This window comes from Artibeus jamaicensis, unplaced genomic scaffold (assembly GCF_021234435.1).
Source record: "Artibeus jamaicensis isolate MK-2021 breed Jamaican fruit bat unplaced genomic scaffold, CSHL_Jam_final contig_64, whole genome shotgun sequence".
Taxonomy (NCBI): domain Eukaryota; kingdom Metazoa; phylum Chordata; class Mammalia; order Chiroptera; family Phyllostomidae; genus Artibeus; species Artibeus jamaicensis.
In genome coordinates this window covers 1851828-1875588 of record NW_026521911.1, presented here as the reverse complement: position 1 = coordinate 1875588, position 23761 = coordinate 1851828, and the positions used below count along the sequence as shown (strand labels likewise).

The 23761-nt window shown below is 38.5% G+C and overlaps 1 protein-coding gene across 2 annotated transcripts in view; it reads left to right on the top strand.

Moving 5' to 3' along the window:
* Positions 1–23761, top strand: part of FCHSD2 (FCH and double SH3 domains 2) — a 221250-nt gene that overhangs the window by 36464 nt on the left and 161025 nt on the right. For both annotated transcript variants that reach the window (XM_037135754.2, XM_037135753.2), the window contains exon 3: positions 6846–6891. In XM_037135754.2, the coding sequence (XP_036991649.2) occupies positions 6846–6891 (46 nt within the window). The remainder of the gene's footprint in view (positions 1–6845; positions 6892–23761) is intronic.

The following is a 23761-nucleotide window of genomic DNA, read 5'->3' as shown; positions in this document are numbered from 1 at the left end:
CAGTTAGCCCTGCCTTGTGGTAAGTATTTCAGGAAGCTCTCCTGAAGCGGTTCCAAAGGGGGTCACAGCAGGCATTTCTGCAAGGAACAGTTTCATTTGAGGGACAGTGGTAATGGAGAAGTATTGTAATTATCGTTCCACTTTTAGTATATGTGCTGCTGAAGCTAGCAAAATAATTATAATAAACTAGCATGTTCATGTAAAATATTTTAATATGAAAAGATAGTGTGCTTTATACATTATTTGGTAACTTTTCTGTGTACTTAAATTGCATCGTCCTATAAATTTGTCCCAGTACCATCTACTAAATAATCCATCCTTTCCCCTTTGAATTGAAGTGTCATCTTTTTCAGTTAATAAACTTTTATGTGTATTTGGGAGTGTTTGTGACCTATGTTTTGGTTATCTCTTTGTTTTACTCGTGTTCTATTACCAAGCTGTTTTAATTACTGTTGCTTTTGAAATTATTTTTACTGTCTGGTGAGGATAGGTCCTTTTAATTTTTTTTTTCAGAATGTTTCTGACTCTTCTTAAATGTTCATTTTTTCCCATGTGAATTTTATACTTTGGGAATTATGGCAAACTTACCTAACTACCAACCCTTGACAATCACTAATCTACTTCCTGTCTTTCTGGATCTGCCTACTCTGGACATTTTGGATAAATGGAGTCATATAACATGTGTTTTTTTCATGTCTGGTTCGCCCGTGTTGTCGCGTGTGTTGGTGCTCTACGAACGTGCCATGCCCTGTTTACCTGTGGCTTGTCCGTTGGTGGACATCGGGTTGTGGCCACTTTTTGGCTTTTGTGAGTAGTGTTGCTGTGAACAGCCCTCTCCAGGTTTTATGTAGACGTGTGTTTTAAGTGGTTTGGGATATACAGTAGTCACCCTGTACCCATTGTTTTGCTTTCCACGGTTTTAGTTACTCAGAGTCAACTGTGGTCTAAAAATATTAAATGGAAAATTTGAGAAATGAAAAGAAATTTATAAGTTTGGAGTTGCATGCCACTGAGCAGGATGTTGAAATCTTGCGCATTCCTGCCCTGCCCCGGCCGAGCCCTGAATCACCCCTCTGTCCAGCACATTCACGCTGTGAACACTACCTGCCCGTTTGTCACTTAGGAGGCCTCTTGGTTACGAGGCGGACGGGCATGGTGTCACAGTGCTTGTGTTAAAAAAAAACAGCCTTATTTTACTTAATAATGACCTCAAAGAACAAGAGTAATGATTCTGGTAATTTGTATATTCCAGAGAGAAGCCATAAAGTGCTTCTTTAAATAAAAAGGTGAGTATTTATAGGAAAAAACAGTGTCTATAGGGCTTGGTGCTATGGATGGTTTTAGGCATACACTGCAGGGGTGGGGGGAGGTCTTGAAATGTGTGGTCTGCAGACAAGGAGGGACGAGTGTACACCTGTGAATAGAATCCCTGGGTTGTATAGTAACTTTATGTTTAACCTTTTGAGGAATTCCCAGACTTTTTTCCAAAGCAGCTGCCCCATTTTGCAACCCCTTCAGCACCATGGGAGAGTTCTGATTTCTTCACATCATTGCCAACAGTTGTTCTTGTCCATCCGTTTTTTTATAACATCCGTCGATATTTTGGAAGAGGTTTTATGATAAACCGATGGTGCATTTCATTTAACAAATACCTTTACATCTTATATGAAGATTATCAGAAGATTTTTTTCTTGCTTTGCTCTCTTTATATGGTGAATTATAATTTATTTCCTGATATCGATGATGTTGATTTTGAGTAATTGTCATGTTGGATTTGTTTTCTTTCTTTAGAACTGGAAATTACTTAGGAGACATTTAATTGTTTAATAATAACTAAAAATTCCATTAAGAATTTGAAATTAGTTGTTATGCGTGTTCAGAGTAAAAGAGTTAGTTACCATTTTCTTGCAGACTATATTTGTTGCATTCTTATTTCCAGATGAGTTACATAGGTTTAAAAGGGTAATAAGTAAACAGCTTAAGCATTTACTTTTATTTTTTATAAAACACTTAAAATACCATCTTCAAAATATAGGTAAATTTTCAGACTTTTTTTTTTAATGGTGAAAGTGTAAGCTAGTTCACTTAGCTTAGTTTCTTTTGCCTAAGTATTTACATTGGGTAGGGAGATAACATATTTGGTAGCACTAGTCATGATAATTTCTAAGTCCAGTTTTAATTTTAATTTTTAATTAAATTTATTGGGGTAACATTATTTTATAACATTACATATGTTTAAGGTGCACAGCTCTGTACAACATCGTCTGCGTATTCCATCGTGTGCTCACTGTCAACATTCTCACTGGCTTCTGTATTTGACTCCCTTTACCCTGTTCTCCCTCCCCCACCCCTCCTCCCTCCCAGTGATCACTGTGCTGTGTCTGTGAGTTTGTCTTGTTTGTCCATTTGCTGCTTTTTGTTTTATAGCCCCTGTACGAGTGAAATCGTATGGTTCTTGCCCTTTTCCATCTGACTTATGTCACTTAGCACTTATACTCTCAAGATCCATTCATGTTGTCACAAATGGCAAGATTCCATTTTTCTAATGGCCAAGTAGTGTTCTGTTTGGTCCGCCTTGTCATCGGTTGGAGGACACTTAGGTTACCTGTTTCCACATCTCGGCCCTTGTGAATAATGCGACAATGCACATAGGGGTACACATATCTTTATGACTAAGGGTTTTCAAGTAGATACCCAGAAGAGCCATTACTGGGTCATATAGTAGCTCTATTCTTAATTTTTTTAGGAGTATCCATACTGTTTTTCTTAGAGGCTATACCAATATACGTTTCCAGGAGAGGGGTATACGAGTTCCCTTTTCTCCACATCCTCTCATTTGTCACTTGTCATTTCCTGTCTTATTGACAATAGCTATTCTAACAGGTGTCACATGTCTCCTTGTGGTTTTGATTTGCATTTCCCTTTAGCTAGTGAAGTTGAGCATCCTCTCATCTAACAGTTGGCCATCTGTGTCTTCTTGGGAACCATATCTGTGCAGGTCCTCCGCCCATGTTTTTTAATTAGATTGTTTTTTATTGTTGAGTTCTTTATATATTTTGGAGATTAGCCTTTACTGGAGGTATGCTTTGCAAATATCTTCTTCCCTTCGGTTGTTTGCCTTTTGTTTTGTTGATGGTTTCTTTTGCTGTGCAGAAGCTTTTTAGTTCGAAGGAGTCTCATTTTTTATTGATTTTACTTCCCTTGCCTTTGGGGTCAAGTTGACAAAAACCTACTCCTCTGAGACCAAGGTCTATAAGTTTCGTACCTATGTTTTCTTTTCTCTACTTTATTTCAGATTTTATGTTCATGTCTAATCTATTTTGAGTTAATTTTTGCATATGGTATCAGATAGCAATCCAGTTTCATTCTTTTGCATGTGGCTTTCCAAGTTTCCCAACACTATTTACTGAAGAGGCTTTTCTTGCTCCATGGCATGTTTTTGGCTCCTTTGTTGAAATTGGTTGCCCATATATGTTTGGGTTTATTTCTGGGCTCTTGATTCTATTGCATTGGTCTGCGTGTCTGTTTTTCTCCCAGTACTGTATGGGGTTGATTATTGTTGCTTTGAACTATAGTTTGAAATCAGGGAGTGTGATGCCTTCAGCTTTGCTGTTTTTTTTCTCAAGATTGCTGTGGCTCTTTGGAGTCTTTTGTGGTTCCATATAAATTGGAGTATTTTATGTTCTGTTTCTGTGAAAAATGCCAGATTTTGATGGGGATTGTATTCATTAATGTACAAGAAATGAACAAATTCTTAGGAATATATAACCTTTATAGACTGAACCATGAAGAAATGGACAACCTAAATGAACCAATTGAATGCTAAGGAAAATGAAACAGCAATCAAACAAAAGTCCAGGCCCATGTTCTCATCTAACAGTTGGCCATCTGCGTGTCTTCTTGGGAGCCGTATCTGTTCAGGTCTTCTGCCCATGTTTTAATTAGATTGCTTTTTATAATTCACTGACTTCTCCAGTGAATTCTGCCAAACATTAAAAGGAGATTTAATATCTATTCTTCTTAAACTCTTCCAAAAAAATTGAAGAGGAGAAAATACTTCCTAACTTAGTTTTATGAGGCCAGCACAACCTTGACACCAAACCAGGCAAGGACACGCATACACACAAAGAAAATCACAAGCTAATATCTCTAAAGAACATAGATGTGAAAACCCTGAAAAAAATGTTGGCAAATCAAATGTAGCAATGCATTAAAAAGAGAGCACATCATGATCAATGGCCTGCGTTCTGGGGATGCAAGGATGGTTCGACGTATGCCAGTCAGTCAATGTCGATACCCCACTTTAACAAAATAAAAGATAAAAATCCCGTGATTACGTAAATATATGCAGGAAAAGCATTTGACAAGAACAGCATCCATTTATGATTAAAGTGTTCAATAAAGTGGGTATAGAAGGAGAGTATCTCAACATAATAAAGGTCACAGATGATGGATCCTCAGCTAACATACTCAGCAGTGAAGGACTGAAAGCTTTTCCTCTTTGGTCAGGACAAGGCAGGGCCGCCTGCTCTCACCACTGTTACTCAGCGTAGTACTGGCGGTTGTAGCCAGAGCGGCCAGGCTGGCCTGAAACAGAACGCATCCAAATTGGGGACGAAGAAGTAAAACCCTCACTCTTTGCCCATGACATGATTCTCCTTAGAGAAAACCTTAAAGATGCCACCAAATGACTATTAGAAATGATAGAAATACAGTAAAGTTGCAGGATACAAAATTAGAATACAAAAATATGCTGTGTTCTTATGTACCAACAATGAAATATCAGAAAAAGAAATGAACAGTCCCATTTGTAATTGCAACAAAAGTGATAAAATACCTAGGAGTGAATTTAAAGAAAGTGAAGGACCTATACACCAAAAACTGCAAGACCTTGTTGAAAGAAATTGAAGACACAAAGAAATGGAAAGATATTTTGTGTTGATGGATTAGAATATGTAACATTGAAATGGCCATATTGCCTAAATCCAATTTTAATAAAACAACATAGGTGTAAAAAGGTGTGTGCATATGCTTGTGAGTGTTCGTTTATTTATTGAAAAATAAGGACTATACATTTTTTAAACACAAGACAAATTCTTACTCAAACATCAGAAAATACAGGATGCAAAAGGGAAAGAAGAAAGTGAAAGCCTGTAATCCCTCTACCCAGAGAAAACTTACAGTACTATTTTGGTACTATTTTGGTGTATCTATATATAGAGAGAGACTTCTGTAACCCCAACATATACACATACACACAGGTACGTGTGTGTCTATACATGTAAAATACAATATATAAATGCATATATACATACATATATAATATGTAGTTTATGTGTTTTTTCTTAAGGTGAGTAGACTAATTGTATTTTAGAGGGCTGTTAAATGCTTTATAATGTGCAGCACACCATAAGGAAAAATGTTCTTGCTCAACTTTGTTTTTCCATTTTTTTATTGTAATAAAATACACACAATATAAAATTGATTATCTCAACCATTCTTAAGTGTACAGTTAGTGGTATCATGTCCACTCATATTGTTCTGAACCCTTCACTACCTTCCATCTCCAGACCTTTTTTATCTTGCAGAACTTAAACTCTGAGCCTGGTAAATAACTTCTCTGACCCCCTCCTCCCAGCCCTTGGCACCAACATTCTCCTTTCTGTCTGTCTGAATTTGACTACTTTGAGAACTTCATATGAATGGAATCATATCGTATGTAAATTTTGGTACTAAATTATTTCGCTTAGCATATTATCCTCAAGGTTCATTCATATGATAGCACAAGTAAGGGTTTCCTTCCTTTCTAAGGCTACATAGTAGCTATTTGCCCAAAACAAGTGTAGTGAAATCTTAAATGGCTGTATTTCTCATATAAGATGAATAGCCATTAAACACTTGTTAAAGTGGGAATTTTGGCTTATTGCTTTTTTCCCCCTATTCCAGCTCTTTTCTTTATGTTTTTCACTTTCCCTGATATCTGTTTCAATGAAGTGCTTTTAAGAGTACATGTATCTGGCACCTGTAGAAAAGTCTTTAAACTCAGACTATTCAAGTTAAATTGTTGGTATTATCATATTTCATTGATTCTGCCTTGCCTATGGTTTGTAAGGTATACTGTTCCTTCATCAATGTTAAGATAGAAGAAAATAACACCAATCATTAATAAAAGATGAATCCTAACATAATAAATGTTAAAATGTGGAGCGTGTTTGCCGTGGAATCTGTGAAACGTGTGTGTGTGTGTGTGTGTGTGTGTGTAAAGGGCGCTCCCATCACGCCACAACACGTGCTTTGTTTTGCGACCCTCAGAGCGGGCTGGGAGGAAGGAAATGATTTGGCTCTTTTTTCACATTGAGAAGCTGATGAAAATTTTATTTGAACCTTGTTTTCTGTAGTTCTCTCTACATTGGTTAATAAATATTTTTAGTGCCTACTATGTACTAGCCATTCTAATAACAGTAGCTAACTTTTATATAGCTTTTATTGTGTGCTAGACACTGTTTTGAGTACTTTATGTATTTTAATTAACTAAATCTTGCATTATCCCTATAAGGTGGGTATTGTTATTACCCCATTTTACCAAAGAGGAAACTCAGGCACAGAGAAGTCAAGTGACTTGACCAAGGTCATACAGCTAGTAAGTGGTGGAGCGAGGATTTGAATGTAGGTTGTCTGATTCCAGGGGCTGTGATGTAAGCACGATTCCTAGGCACATAGGATGAGAGAAAATCATCTCTTCACTTAACACAGCCTATCAGGCCGTATTTGAGGGTGGGTTGATAAATTTACATGAAATTATTGTTATACTTTTGGTAATGAATTGTTTTTATTTGTGTTTTTAGGACATTCAGTCAGAAGAAGGCGGCTATTGAGAGAGAGTATGCACAGGTAAGCTTGGGAATGGAGGCCCCCGTGCGAGGCGTGCCTGTCCTTCTGAAGCAGGGGCACGTGTCGGTTGGAGAGAAGCCTTGGTGTCCCGGCATCCTCCTTTTCTTATTTCCGGTTGTCTCACTTTGATTCCTATTTTATTCCACCTGACTCTTCAGATGAGGATCTACATTGTTCCTTACCACAAAGAATGTCGTGAACCTTTTGGGTGAAGATAATATTTATAATATTTATAAAGTGATTACAAGCATACATAATAATAATGAGAACATTTACTTACTCTCCCTTATGTATCCCATTCTCTGCTGTTTTATGAAAGGTTAATTGTATTTTTATTGAATTAGGCATTTATTTCTCATTAGGCCCCTATTTGTAGGGAATGATGTACTTTCAGTATGGCACAGAAAATTTAAGCATATCCTTCTTTTATTTTTAAATTTAAAAAAAAGATTTATTTACTTATTTTTAGAGAGAGGGGAAGGGAGTGAGAAAGAGAGGGAGAGAAACTTTAATGTGTGGTTGCCTCTCACACGCCCCCTAATGGGGGCCTGGCCCGCAACCCAGGCATGTGCCCTGACTGGGAATTGAACTAGCCATCCTTGCTTCACAGTCTGGCACTCAATCCACTCAGCCACACCAGCCAGGGCTCCTTCTTATATTTTAATTAGATTCTTAATTGCTCCCAGGTAGCTAAATGTGCCAAGAAAAAATTATGTTTATATATTACTAATGGGTATGTAAGAATTAATAACTTAACCTTTCTTGTACAGAAATAGTTTAACACAATTTGGAAATTTTGACCTTTGTAAGCAATTACTTTTTTTTTCAAAAATTTTATTAATTCTTAGACAGAGGGGAAGAGAGAGGGAAACATCAGTGTGCCATTGCCTCTTGTGTGCCCCCTACTGGGGACCTGGCCCACAACCCAGGCATGTGCCCTGACTGGGAATCGAACCAGCGACCCTTTGGTTTGAAGGCCTGCACTCAATCCACTGAGCCACACCAGCCAGGGCAACAGTTACTTTCTTTGTGGAGTACTATTCTAAAATTGATCACCTCTCCAAAAAAAAATTGGCTCTTCCTCAAAAAAATGATAAAAGTAGTGTTTATAACACAATTAAAAAATACAAGGGAATGTTAGAAGGAAAAATTAGCATGCAGGAAATGTTGTACATGGTGACCGCTATTGCTACTGCTGCTGTTGATATTTTTACTATAAATAATAAAATTGGGACATGATATTTTGTGCCTTGTCAAGTTTTGATTTTAGCTTTGTTCTGATTTCATTGTAGTTAACCAAGTAGCTGTCTGTCTATATTTTATTTGATAGTCTTGGAAGAGAATTATCTGTTTCTTGAAAGCTAGATAGGCTAATTAATTTAGTCATTAGTTTTTGAGTGCTTATTATATATCAGGGGCTTTATGTAATGCATAGTGTCAGTTCTACTATACTAGTGTTGAACCTTTACTCTGTGCATATACAATAAACACTAGTAGTGATAGCCAACATTTATTGAATCCTTACATTATACCCGGTGCTTTGCTGGTTATTTTACATGTGTTATCTTGTTTAAACCTGTGAAATCAGGAATAGCTGTTGTGACCTTTACAAATATGTTTCCGTAGTGATCAAATGCACAGTCTTTTAAAGTTGAAAATATTTATATGATATATTCTTTGTAACATGACTTAAAGTTTTAACAATTAAGTGAGTAGGCCAAGTTAATGACTAAAATTACAGAACAGCACATTGAATTGTATGAAAAGCAGTAGTCCGTCGGGCCCGCTACTGATTGGTCTTCCTCAGAGAAAGGGTTAAAAGCAATGCCTAACTTGTCCTCCTGGTGATCATTTCCATGTGTTTGAATAATGTGCTTATAACTGATTCTTGATTTGTCAGCTCTCAACATTGCTTGATTACCTCATAATAAATGAAAAAGTAGCTTCCTAAGCCATTTCTTTTCATCCTCTTCTTTCCAATATAATTAGGTACTATTTTAGTGCCTTTCTTACTTTTCTAACTCTAAATGCTAAAGTTAGACTTCTGTCTCATCTTCTGTTAAATGCATGTATGTATTTATATGTGTATGGAAATACGCATTTATGTGTTGTATGTGCACAGTAAAATGGAATTACATTTCCCAGAGCAGTCAGATTTACTCTTGAAAAATTTCTTTAATTTTGTCCATCAAGTAGATTATGCCTGGTTTTGTTTATTCAATTTTATATAATAATTTATGTAAACTGTGCAAGGTACCTAATAATATATATTTCAAAATTTCATAAAATAATCATATCCAGAAACTAGAGTGTTCTAGTGGGTCTCTGCTTAGGACACATTCATGGAAAGCCAGTTTGCTGGTTATTCTTGTTGTCATTTTTGCCTTTTAGGTAACTTTTCTTAGTTCTTCTTACTGTTCAATGTTTTTACAATTAAATTTTCAGTTTATTTTGTGAGATTATACAAAAACCTAGCTCTGTCCTCTTTTTTGGTGGACAAAACAGTGGTTTTTACTTCTTGTCCATCGTAGGGAAACCCCTAAGGTGATGGGTACACTCTTTCCGTGGGTTTTGCCTGGAGGTGCCCATCATGTCAGGCCTGTTGTCTGCGTCCCCCACGTGGAGACACACCCCGTCTGGTGGTCGGGTGTGCTCAGGGAGGACCGGCGCCCCTTTTCAATGAATTCTTTTTCTTCTCTGGCTCAGTGTAGAGGCGAAGAGTGTAAAATTGAAATAATAGCATATATAGTAAGATGAACAAATCTTGAGTATACTATATGAATTTTTATGAAGCAGAGTCAAGCAGCTGCTACCCGGATTAAGGTGCAGAACTGTACCCTGGGCCCTGGAAACAGCCGTTACTCACGCCTTCTGGTGGCAACCAGGACTCTGACTTTGATCAGAATGGTTGTCACCTTCAGACTTCTGACCGTTTCTGAATTTGAATTGAATGGTGTCGTGTAGTATGTATTCCTCTGTATCTGATTTCTTTCATCCAGCATTATGTTTTGGAGCTTCACATGTGTTGCATGTAGGAATTCATTCTTTTTATTATTATATGTTATCCCCTAAATGAATATATCACAGTTTGTTTTTCCAGTTTACTGATGGTTCAAATTTGAGTTGTTACCAGTTGTGGATGATTTTGACTAATGTTTCTAAGCAAGTTTCACACCTGTCTTTTGATGGACATATGGATGTATTTCTGTTGGGTGCACACGTAGAGAAACTGCTGGGACGTTGGGTCCATGAGTCTCTGCTCCTCTCTGGTTGATGCAGCCAGTTCTCCGAAGTGGAGGTACAGCTCACACTCTCAGTGGCGGTGTGTGAGCGTCACAGATCCTCCGTATCTCTGTAAACACTTGGCATTCGCTAGAATGAAAAAGAGTGACATTTTGATGAGTGCGTAGTTGTATCTCATTTTCTTTTAAATAAACTTTTAAAAATTGACATATAGCAGGCATACAGAAAAGTGTGTGGATCCTCAGTGTACAGCTCTGTGAGTGTTCAAAGTGAACACACCCATGTAACTAGTACCCAGGCCAAGAGACAGAACATTAGCACAGCCCCAGAAGTCCCTCCTGTCCCCCGTCACTTGTGCCCTGCTCCCACACAAGTGTCCACCGTACCAATCTTTTGCAAACAGCCTTATTACCATATATTTGATATATGGTAAACTTAACAATGTACAATTTCATAAGTTTTGACGTGTATACCCGTGAAACTACCATCACAATCAAGGTAATGAACGTGTCTGTAACCTCCGAAAGTTTCCTCACGTGCTGTCTGTAGTCCCTCCCTTCTGTTCACCCCCCTCGACTCCTCTCTCCCCGTGATCCCCCGACAACCACTCATCTGCCTCCATCCTCCTAGATTAGTTTGCAGTTTTAGAATTTTGATTTAATGCTATGTAAATAAAACCATACAGTATGTATTCTGTCTTGTCTGGCTTCTTCCATGCAGTATAGTTCTTTTCCAGCTTATCTGTGTTGCTGTGTATATGAATAGTTCACTTCTTTTTATTGCTGAATAGTGTTCCGTTGTGTGGATATAGCACAGTTTATCTATTCACCTGTCGATGGACATTGGAGTTCTTTCTTTTTTTTTGGTTATTATAAAGCTGCTGTGAACAGCTGTGTGTGGACAGTGGTTTCGTTTCTCTTCAGTAAATACATAAGAGTGGACTGGATGCTTCATTTTTAACTTAAGTAACTTTCCGACTTTTTCGAGGGCGGTTGTACCCTTTCACATTCCCGCCTGCAGTATATGACTGACAGTACCAGTTGCTGTGTGTCCTCCCCAGGCTGGATGTGGTTACTCTTTTCCACTTTAGATGTTGTAATAGGTCCATGGTGGTATTCATTGTGGTTTTAGTATGCATTTATGCAAAACCTAATGATGTTAAGCATCATTTTCATGTGCTTATTTACTATCTATCCATGCTCTTTCATGAAGTGGTTTGTTTTCTTTTTAAAACCTTTTATTGTGAAAAAAAATTTCAACCCTCTTTGAAAGTAAAAGGAATTAGAACAGTGAATTCTTATTAGCTATTACTCAGCTTTAGTTGTTACCAGTATGTTGTGAAACTTGTTTCTTTTATAGCTCTCTACTGGCTATTCCTTGCTAGTTACTTAAAAAAATTTTTTTGTGAGGCATAATATATATATCATTAAAGATTTATACACTTTAATGTATAATTAAATGATTTTAGTAAATTATAGAGTTATTCAGCCATCAGCATAATTCATTCAGCCATAGAGTATGTCCATCAACCCAATGAGTTTCTTATACCTGTTTGCAGCTAGTCTTGGTTGGCTGAGGCAACCATCAGCAGAATCTGTAAATTTTCTGGACATGTCATAAACATGTACTCTAATGGTACATAGTCTTGACTGGGTCTTTCACTTAGCAAATATTTTTGAAGTTCATGCATGTGTTACCATATACTAGCAGTTTATTCCTTTTAATTGTTGAGGAGTATTTCATGGTATGGATACATGCTACATTTTGTTTACTCATTCATTAATTGATGGATACTTTAATTGTTTCCAGTTTTAGCTATTATGTATAATGCTGCTGTAGACATGCACGTATCAGTCTTTATTTGAACATGTGTTTTTATATTCTTGAGTGTATACCTAGGATTGGAATTATCAGGTCATTGGGAAGTTTAACATTTTAAGAAATAGCCTAACTTTCTTTTCAAATTGGCTATATAATTTTGCATCCTCACTGGCAGTGTATGAAGGTTCCATTTCTTCTACATCCTTGCAAGTACCTACCATCGTCTGTGTTTCTAATTGTGGCCGTTATTGTGATGGAAATCATGGTGAATAGTGCCACTGCGCACGTTCTTGTATGTGTCTTTTGGTGACTGTGAAAGTTGTCTACTGGGCACACGAGGTCTGTCCGGAAGGTATCCAGCGATGTACTATGAAAAACAGGCATTTATTGAAGGAGATACAAGATACAAGAAACATTGCACATAGGACAATGACACCTCAGTCCCCTTCAAAGTAGGTACTTTGGGACCTCACACAGTTCTCCCAGTCACCATCAGCTGCCCCATTATATTTTCCTGAATCTCATTGACAGTCTGAAATCTTTTCCTTTTCAGAATGATTTTAGTTTTGGGAAAAGCCAGAAGTTACAGGGTTCCAAATCTGGGCAATAGGGGGTGCTGAGTTACCTGATGATTTGACGTTTTGTCAAAACCTGCACTAGACACGATGCATGAGCAGGCGCATTGTCGTGATGAAGCTGCCGGTCTCCAGTTGGCCCGTGGAGCTACGGCCCTTCTGAATCACGCGAATAGTTTCCACGGCAGAATGTTCCAGGCTTAATCCAAAATTTGATGCAGATTTGTAGCTCTACTCGCTCATTTTGTTTTTTCTTTCCACTTTTTATTTTTTAAATATATAATCTTTATTTTTTCCATTACCATTTAGTCCCCTTACTCCTCTCTCCCACCAGCAGTCACCGTCCTGTTGTGCATGTCCACGAGTCCTTTTTCTTTTTTGCTCTGTCCTTCCACCCCCTAACCTCTCCCCACTAGCTGTTGCTCAGTCTTGTTGAATGCAGTGGCCACACAGTACACATGCTCACTCAATGGCATCTACCACCCCCACTGACTAGTACAGTGAGGTTGTCATTGTTCACACATGGGTATTCCAGGCCACCCTCCTTGGCTACCAGGTTATACTGATGTCACGCAAACCATTCTCATCATATTAACAATGGCTGTACTTTCCCCGGACAGACCTTGTACACCTAAGGAGAGGATTTGCTGAGTCATAAGGTATGTGTTCAGTTTGGGAAGACATTAGGCAACAGTTTCCTAAGTGATGGCCGCAATCACTACCAGCAGTGAATGAGGAGTTGTAGTTGCTTCAAAACCTTGGTTTTGTCTGTGTTTTTTTGTTTTAGCCTTTCTGGTGTATAATTGGGGTAAAGAATTGTAGACCTGATTAGCATTTTCCAGTTGACTAATGAAATTGAGGAACTTTTCATATATTGATTGGGCATTTGGGTGTTTTGTTTAGTGAAGAACCTGTTCAAGTCTCTTGTTGGTCTTTTTCTCATTGGTTTATTGTGTTTATATATTATGGATTCGAATCCTGTGTCAGATGTACAGGGTGGGGCAAAAGTAAGTTTGAAGTTGTGACTATGTGAAACGAGTTTGTTCTCGTGTTATTATTTATTAATTACCGTGTTATTTGTATGTATGAGAACTGGACACCTGCTATTGCCAACCCTGTGTGTGTTACAGGTCTCTATTCAGTCTCACGAAGAAATGTCATGGTTTGTGTCTTGCTTTTTTATCTATTAGATTATTTTGATTAAAACAGTTTCTTAATTTAATGACATCTACTTTATATTCTTTTTATAGTCAGTCTTTTATGTCTTATTTAAGAATATATTGCTACCTTAAGGTATGTCTAAAGTGTTATGCAACGTTCTGGAATTTTTATTGTTTGTTTAGTCTTTTATGTTTAGTTCTATGACCTATCTGAGGTAAACTTTTATGTGTGGTGTTGCATCGGGGTCAAGGTTCCATTTTGTACTTGGATGTCCAATAGGGGCGGCTACATGCGTTGAAAAGCACTCCCCACCCTCACGCTGCATTAAAGTGATACTTTGTGGTCAGTTGGGTAACTGTATGTGTAAATCTATTTCTGGACTTTGTTTCATTAATTTAAAAAATTTTGCCAATATTATACTGTTTTACTTACTATAGTATAATTAATTTTGCTATCTGGTAGTGTAACAGCCTTTGCTGTTCTTGGCCCCTTCTATTTCCATATACATTTTAGAACCAGTTTGTTCACTTTCCTGGCATGCATGTTGGGGTTTTGATTGGGATGGCTTTGATCTTCATGTCAACTTGGGGAGAATTAACATCCTAACAATATTCAGTCTTCTAAATCATGAACATGTCTAGTTTTTCTCAGGTTCTCCAGTATTTTAAATACTGGAAGGGCTTCAAGTTTGTGAAAACCTTCACTGAGTTGGAGGCCTCTTTTCCTGAGCCTGCAGCCTCTTGTTCCAGTCTGGGTTTTCCCTGCAGTTGCTGCACAGATCTCACTTGGATGGTTTTACTGCTTTCTTGGGTTGGATTCACTGATTCTTGGCTCCTGTTTTTCTTCTTAATTAGCTTCACTTGTGGTTTTTTTTTAAAAATTTTATTTGTTGATTTAAGAGAAAGGAAGGAGAGAGAAGTATTGATTTATTGTTCCACTTATGCATTCATTGATTGATTCTTTTTTTCTATTTGTTTTTTCAAAATATATTTTATTGATTATGCTATTACAGTTGTCCCGTTTCCCCCCTTCATTCCCCTCTACCCTGCACACCCCCTCCCAGTCACATTCCCCCCCAAATTAGTTCGTGTCTATGGGTTGTACATATAAGTCTTTAGCTTCTTTATTTCCTATACTATTCTTAACCGCCCCCTGTCTATTTTGTACCTAGTGTTTATGCTACTTATTCTCTTTACCTCCCCCCCCCACTCCCCCAAGCCCTGTTGATAACCCTCCATGTGATCTCCATTTCTGTGATTCTGTTCCTGTTCTAGTTGTTTGCTTATTTTGTTTTTGTTTTTGGTTCACATTTTAATAGCTGTGAGTTTGTTGTCATATACTGTTCATATTTTTGATCATTTCATATAATAAGGGCTTGGTGATGATGAACTCCTTTAACTTGACCTTATCTGAGAAACACTTTATCTGCCATTCCATTCTAAATGAAAGCTTTACTGAATAGAGTGATTGTGGATGTAGGTCCTTGTTTTCATGACTTCAAATATTTCTTTCCACCCCTTCTTGCCTGCAAGGGTTTTCTTTTCTTTCTTTTTTTAAATTTTTTTTGAGGTATTAGCTAATAGTCTTATGGGAACTCCTTTTCAGTAACTCCTTTTCTCCTGCTGTTTTTAAGAGTCTCTCCTTCATTTTAATCTTGGGTAATGTAATGATGGTGTGCCTTGGTGTGTTCCTCTTTGGGTAACTTCTTTGGGATTCTCTGAGCTTCCTGGACTTCCTGGAAGTCTATTTCCTTTGCTAGATCGGGAACGTTCTCCTTCATTATATTTTCAAATAAATTTTCAATTTGTTGCTCTTCCTCTTCCTCTTCTCGTACCCCTATGATTCAGATGTTGGGACGTTTAAAGGTGTCCTACAGGGTCCTAAGCCTCTCTTCATTTTTTTGAATTCTCGTTTCTTCAGTTTGTTCTAGTTGACTGTTTGTTTCTTTCTTCTGCTCCCCATTGTTGATTTGAGTCCTGGTTTCTCTGTACATTTTCCTTTATTTCACTTTTCATAGTCTTCATTTTTTCCCTCTATTTTGGGACTATACTAAACCGTTTCTGTAAGCATCCTGATTACCAATATTTTCAACTCTACATCTGATAGGTTGACTATCTCCTTGTTGCTTAGTTGTATTTTGTCTGGAGTTTTGATCTGTCCTTTCATTGGGCCATTTATTTTTTGTCTCAGCGCACCTGTTACATAGTAAGGGGCAGAGCCTAGGTATTCACCAGGGCAGAGCAACGCAAGTTGTTGTGTTATGATACTGTGAGGGGAGGGGAGAGGAGTCCGAGAGGGAACAGTGCCACTTGCTCAGCTTTCTGCTGGCTTTCAGTCACTTCCCCCACTACCCACAAGCAAACTGGGCCCTTCTGGTGCTGATTCCCAGGTGGGTGGTTTTGTGTACATTCTAGAACCCTGTGGTTCTCTCCAATGAACTGTCCTGTGAGGCTGGGAGTTTCTCCCACCTTCTCAACCCTCACAGGTTTTTTCAGCCAGAGGTTTTGAGGCTTTATTTCCCCACACTGGACCCCTGGGTTGCATGGTCTGTCTCACTCCTCAGTTGTTCCTCCTGGTTTATCTGCATGGAAATGTGGGACCACCCACCCTGGTCCTCCAGCTGCTACCTTGCTGGAGTCCTCTCTGCCCAGCTGCTTGTCTCCGCCCCTCCCAGTGGTCTGTGTGAATATTTCTTCTTTAACTCCTTGGTTGTCGGACTTCCATACAGTTCAGTTTTCTGTTAATTCTGGTTGTTTTTTGTTTTTAAATTTGTTGTTGCCCTTCTTTTGGTTGTGTGAGGAGGCACGGTATGTCTACCTACGTCTCCATCTTGGCTGGAAGTGAGTGATTGATTCTTGTATGTGCCCTGACCCAGGATTGAACCTGCAACCTTGGCGTATGGGGATAATACCTGACCTTTTTTGATTTGTTTTGTTTTGTATATGTTTCATGCAGTAATTTCCTAAAAAGGCTTTATATTTGTATTATATATGTTTATTATTTCACTATAATAAAGTTTTGTGAAGAACTGGCTTTGAGTACACAGAATACTTTGAGTCCATTATGATTTTAGAGAGCTGCACACTTTCCTTCATATGGATGTAACAAAAATGAAAGGCATTTTTTGTAGAAGATTCTGGAAATCAACTAGAAGAAAATTATCTATCACCCATCTTGTAGCTATTGCCTTTATTAATTAATTAATGTTCTATTATAACCTTATGCTTGTTGAATGCTGTGGCCACACAGTGCACATGCTCACTCAATGGCATCTACCACCCCCACTGACTAGTACAGTGAGGTTGTCATTGTTCGCACATGGCTATTCCAGGCCACCCTCCTTGACTGCCAGGTTACACTGATGTCACGCAAACCATTCTCATCATATTAACAATGGCTGTACTTTCCCTGGACAGACCTTGTACACCTAAGGAGAGGATTTGCTGAGTCATAAGGTATGTGTTCAGTTTGGGAAGATATTAAGCAACAGTTTCCTAAGTGATGGCTGCAATCACTACCAGCAGTTTAAATATATTGAGTGAATTTATTCAAAACTTATAAACATATTTTTTGTTGTATCTTCTCTTTAGTTACCAATATTTTTATGATCAACTTTCTTTTTATATCACTATTGAAATAACTGCATATTACAATTTAGGGTAATTATATTTACCTTTGTTTGGTATAAATCATTTATTTAATATTTTGTTGGGTATCTAAGTTGTTTCTAGTTCTACCTTTATATGTAAACAATGCTATTTTTATATGAGCAACTGCTTTGAACTTTTTTCTTTCCTATGTCAATTTTATCAACTTTAAAATGGTCTTTAAAAACGATGGTGGTTGTGTGTTTTGGTTCCTTTTCAATATTCTTGCCTGGTGGTTCATCTCGTCAGAGCCCTGTCCTGTGAGTGTTGGCGTTTCCTTACTTAGACCATGAGATGGATGGGAATCTGTGCTCCGAAAAGACTTACTGTGTTTGATTTTTTAAGAAAGCACTATTTTAAAATTAGAAGTTTATTTTCAGGTAGGCCAGTTTCCATATGTTGAGCATATTTGTTGAGCACTCTTCTACGTACTATGCATATTGCAGTGCTCGAAAAAGAAAAAAAGAAGCCCTAGCACTCACGGAGCTTATATTCTATGGTTGTGTGTTGTCTTTCAATTAAATATATTAACTTCTTCCTCCTCAAAGCCACTGATGGCATTATAGTCTGTTGGGAAAAATGACCTTTATAGAATTATTGCTAGTGGTGCATATTGTTGTTCTCTGTGCAAAGGAATGATTGGTCAAAAAGGTTGAGTGTTATTTGTGAAATTTAGAGATTATATGGATGAGCCATTCCAATGGAAAAATATTATAAAGGAAAAGAATTCAAGTGGGATTATCATATGACAGCAATTTGAAAAATAGTACCTCAAGCACGTGCAGAGTAAACTTGTAATGTATTTTTAGGGGAATGATAGAAGAAAGAAAATAGTATTACATAACCTAATATTTACATGTGCAGGGATTTGAGCCCTGAACTTTTTCAAGTTGCTCGGTACTTTCAACTTCCTACAAGAATATTAATGATTATTTTTAAGCATAGTTCATGGCATTCACTTTGTAATCCTCCAGAAATAACAGATGTGTTGCATATCTATTTATACAAACAGAACAAATGAATCCCTCAAAGTACAGAAGCCATATAAATCACTAAACAACATTAAATACTAGGGTAAAATCAGCTCTGGCTTTTGACTGCAGTTACCCAACCGCTGAGGTGTTGGTAAAATCATTTGCAGTACTCAAGCTGGAATTGCTAAAGGCAAGTTCTGTGTATTAACATACTTCCTGTAGTCTTTGGCAGAATGCTGCCAGTGAAGGAAGGATACAAAAGGTTACTGTGGCTGGAGAGAAAGAGCAGGAAAAGATTGTGGACTTTGAGGGCGGCTTCTTGCTCGTGGACAAACACGGAGCAAACCTGGACGCCCTGTCAAATAGTCTGTAGTATCACACCAGTGCACTTCAAGTTTTTGCTCTTCGTATTATTTTAAAATAAATTTATAAAAAGTTGGGTATACTACCCATAAAGTTAGTGTTATATGTATGTGGTGGCGTTCTTTTTTGGTAAGTGCTATCAGCATAGAAGTTTAAAATGTAACTTAATTTAGTTTTGTGCAGTTAGCTTTCTGGCCATGGCTATTAAAGGAGCACTGGTCAAGTGACGAGAGGTGGTGGACTGTGTACTTGGGCTTTCTGTTCTGCCCGTCTCATCGTGTGGAACTATAAGGATAACTATCTTGAGAGAAAACTGAGGGTTGTTTTCTGTGTCCCTGCTGATATGTTTTTTTAAATCCTTACCTGAGAATATGTTTGTTGATTTTAGAGAGGAGGGGACAGGGCAGGGTGACGGGGGAGGGAGCAAGAGGAGGAGAGAGAGGGGAAGGAACAAAGGGAGGAAGGGGGAGAGAGAGATAAAGAGAGAGAGAAACATTAATGTGAGAGAGAAACATCAATCAGTTTCCTCCAATACGCACTTCAACCAGGGACCGAACTCACAACCTGGGCATGTGCCCTGACTGAGTTTCGAACTCAACCTTTTGGTGCACAGGATGACACTCCAAACAACTGAGCTACCTGGCCAGGGTATTTTGATACTCATTTTAAAAAATTACTTTGTTTTTCTGTGCCTCAGCTTGCAATAAAGGTTAGAAATACATTTGGAGAGAAAATAGACTATTTTTCCCTAAAACACTTGATGTAGTTTGGTTTTTGAAAATTTAAAAACTATTTTTAATATATTTTATTGATTATGCCATTACAGTTGTTCTATTCTCCCCTTCATTCCCCTCCACTCTGCACACCCCCTCCCCCACTGTTCCCCTCCTTTAGTTTATGACCACGTGTTTCAAGTTCTTTAGATTCTATATCTCCCATACTATTCTTGCCCTCCCATCTATTTTCTCCCTACCATCTATGCTACTTATTTTCTGTACCTTCTCCCTCTTTCTCCTCCTCCCATTCCCCTGTTGCTAACCCTCCATGTGATCTTCATTTCTATGGTTCTACTCCTAAGAGGTTCAAACTCCTCTTAGTTTGTTTTTGTTTTAGGTGTGGTTCTTAGTAACTGTGAGTTTGCTGTCCTTTCACTGTTCATCTTTTTTATCTTCTTTTTCTTAGATAAGTCCCTTTAACATTTCATATAATAAGGGCTTGGTGATGATGAACTCCCTGAATTTGACCTTATCTGAGAAGCACTTTATCTGCCCTTCCATTCTAAATGAAAGCTTTGCTGGGTAGAGCAATCTTGGATGTAGGTCTTTGGATTTCATGACTTGGAATACTTCTTTCCAGCCCCTTCTTGCCTGTAAGGTCTCTTTTGAGAAATCTGCTGACAGTCTGATGGGAACTGCTTTGTAGGTGACTGTCCACTTATCTCTTGCTGCTTCCAATGATTCTCTCCTTCATTTTAGTCTTGGGTAATATAATAATGATGTGCCTTGGTGTGTTCCTTCTTGGGTCCAACTTCTTTGGGACTCTCTGAGCTTCCTGGATTTCCTAGAAGTCTATTTCCTTTGCCAGATTGGGGAAATTCTCCTTTATTATTTGTTCAAATAAGTGTTCCACTGGTGGCTGTTCCTCTTCCCCTTCTGGCACCCCTATAATTCTGATGTTGGAACGTTTAAAGATGTCCTGGAGGTTCCTAAGCCTCTCCTCATTTTTTTGAATTCTTGTTTCTACATTCTTTTCTGTTTGGTCATTTTTTTTCCTCTTTCTGGTCCACTCCTTTGATTTGAGTCCCAGTTTCCTTTCCATTACTATTGGTTTCCTGTGCATTTCCATTCATTTCAATTAGTTTAGCTTCCATATGTTCCTCTAATTTGTGACTAAAATCAACCAGTTCTGTGAGCATCCTGATCACCAGTGTTTTGAACTGTGCATCTGAAAGTTTGGCTATTTCTTCATCACTTAGATTTATGGGCTCTGGGGCTCTAAGTTCTTCTTGAGCCGTGTTTTGATCTGTTTGTGCCTGTTAGGTATGAGGAGTGGAGCCTTAGTTGTTCATCAGGGCGGGGCCACCCAGGTCGCTGGTTTGTGACACTGTAGGTGGGGGGGGTGGTCAGAGAGGGACAATGGCGGTCCCCTCTGCTGCTTCCTGCCATTGGGGCCTGCACGGTGTGTCTCACCGCTTCCTCCTTCACTGGTTTATCTGCGCGCAAATGTGTGACTGAGGTCGGCCCTCAGTGAGTCTGCCCGCTTCTCCACACCTGGGATCCGCCTACGGCTGCCTGCGCACCTGGGTCGCTCGCCCGGGTGGGTCCGGTGGATCTTTCCTGCCCAACCCCGCTCTGCTGCTGGCTCTGCCCCTCTTACTGGTTTGGCTGAAGGGTTCGTTGTTGTCAGACTTCCGTGAAGTTCAATTTTCTGTGGTTTTGGCTGTGTTTTTGTTGCTAAAACTTTGTTGTTTTTAAACTTGGTTGTGGGAGGAGGTACAGTGCTTCCGCCTACGCCTCCATCTTGGCGGAAGTCCTGAAAATTTAAAAACTATTAAGAGAAGAAATGCTGAATATGAGTAAATGTTCATATTCTTGGGCACATAAATTTGCTAGTTAGCTTTGTCTTTTTGTGGCTATTCTGTATCTCACATCTTAAAGGAGTGAAAAGAAATTATTGCTTGTACTGCTGCCATTCTTTTCCTCCCCAAATATCATTTGTATTAATGAATTTCGTGTCAGGCCAGGGTGAAACAGAGAGTACATAGAGGGGAGAATTTAAATTAAAGCTGTTTGGTTTTGGGGGGGTTTTTTGCATGTTAAACATTCCTTCCCTCCCCACTTTTTTCACACGGGGCACACTGGTCTACACTCACTAGCTGAGTTTGGGTCTCCTACTCCAACCGTTGACCAAAAACCATGATTTTAGAAAATGCTTCCCCTGTCTCAATCTCTCTGGGTAAGTTTCATTTTTTATCTTACGGACTCTTTCTCCATATTGTAGGCTAAACAACATAATACAGGACGTTTTGTGTCAGGCATTCTTCTGAGCACTTTACATGCATGAACCCATGTGTTTTTTCAGTAACCATTAGGAGTATTAACTGAAAGTAACTTGCTCAGAGTCTTCTGTCCTCTACGCATTCCACCGCTTCCCTTCAGCTAAGCTGTTCCCGGGCACATTTTGAAAGAGACGTGAGCTGCCATCTTGACCAGATGCTCCCCATGCTAAACTCTGAAGTGAAATACCTGTGGGGGTGGCAGATGGGCGGGCTTCCAGAAGAAGATGACCGAGGGTAGTGGTGAGTCTGGAAATCACGCTATTTGTGAAGATGGTTGAAGGGACTGCAGATTTTAAACAGCCAGCATTATGGGCTTTGTGAATTGAATATTACTAATTTGTTGTAACTCCGAAGTATAGAACTAGGAACAAGGAGTAGAGAGGTCAGAATGACAAAAGATGTTTTCTATCGAGAGCAGATCCGTGTCTTCTGGAACTGCTGAAGTAAAATAATTGGTAGATCTTGGTGTAATGTATCTTTCTTAAAAGTTTTTGTTTAATACTCCTCATTGTTGATAGTGTTGTATGACAAATAAAACGTGTGGAGAGACTTTTCCTGTCTGAAAGGTACTAATCGGCAGCCTCTGATTTAATTGTTGTAGGTTTTATTTTTGAATCAAACCGAATTCTGAATTTTGGGGCCACATTATTTTCATTCAGCAGAACTGCTTTTATTGAGGTAATGCTTACACTTCAGAGAGTCACTATTCACTTAGTAATTTGTTCAGTCTTAATTTTTTAAAAAAATCTTAATCCTTTATCAAGCACCTACTTCATTACTGGCATGATGCTAGGTGCTGGGGGTGTGAAGAAGCTGAGTGGGGTGTGTGTGTGTGTGTGTTCAAGAGGTTGGGATATAAACTGGTTAGTGCTGGGATGTTTCCAGGTGATACAGGGAATGGTGTGAGGTGAGGCTGAGGGACAGATAGCAACTGTCATATAGGAGCCTTCTAAGGCCCTTAGAAGTCCTTCTAAGAAATAGCCTGATGAAGTAGACTACATTTATTGTAGGTGTATCACCGTGGACATTGCCTATCAGATCATTGAAGACCATTTATTACATGAAGGTCAGGAACATCTTTGTTTACCCTATGCTTCCTCCTTGGGACAGTGCAATTCTAATTACTGGTAACTTTCCCTTTTTCTCTCTGACCATCTGGAAATTAGTCTGAGAAGCTTTAGTCTTTATATCCACATTCTAAATTTTTACCTGGTCTTTATTATTATGTGTAATTTTATCTGATTCTACTTTTATACATATTTGTATGTGCTATTGTATTATATATACATCATCTGATAAGCCATTTTAGATTCTTTGTGAAATGAAATTGTCGACCAATAAAGATGTGAGGCTGTAAAATGAGTCAGAAGTTTATTTGGAGTCTTAAAGGATTTGAATCTGGGAGATAGATTCAGGGGAAAATCTGAAGCATGCTCTGGGGAAGACAAAGGAAGCCAGGTCTTAAAAGGTAAAAACCACAAGTTGTAACAAAAGAAACTTCTCCGATTGGCTGTCGAACATGGTGTGGTGACAAGTTCAAAAGGATTGTTCAGGTCTGGGTGGCAAGACTCTGGGGTAACCAAGTTCCATCATGTGCCTCTATGCAAGCACGAAAGTTCAATAGTTAAAACCTCGTTTAGATTCTCTATGCAAATAAAGGACCTGGCTAATGAAACAGATTGGTTGCTTTCAAGATGAAGAGTACAGAGGATTTGGTTGCAACAGTGAGGAGGAAGTAAAGCTCAGGATGTGGTCTTGCTGGTTCAGAAGTTCATAGGTGGAAGGAGCATAAGGCAAACACTTCTTCATGACCTCCTGGCTCCATTTTTGTTCTCTTGACATAAATGAATGTCTTGGCCATTTCAATTTACAAACTAAAACAATAAACTTTACTCCTTGTTGGATAGTGCACCATAGTATAATGCTTGAATTAAAAGGTAGAGCAAGTTTTCCTGTAGTGTACAATGATCTTTTTTTTGTTTGTTTTTGCTTTGGAGTATCTGACCTCCTTCCTAAGTATGGACAATT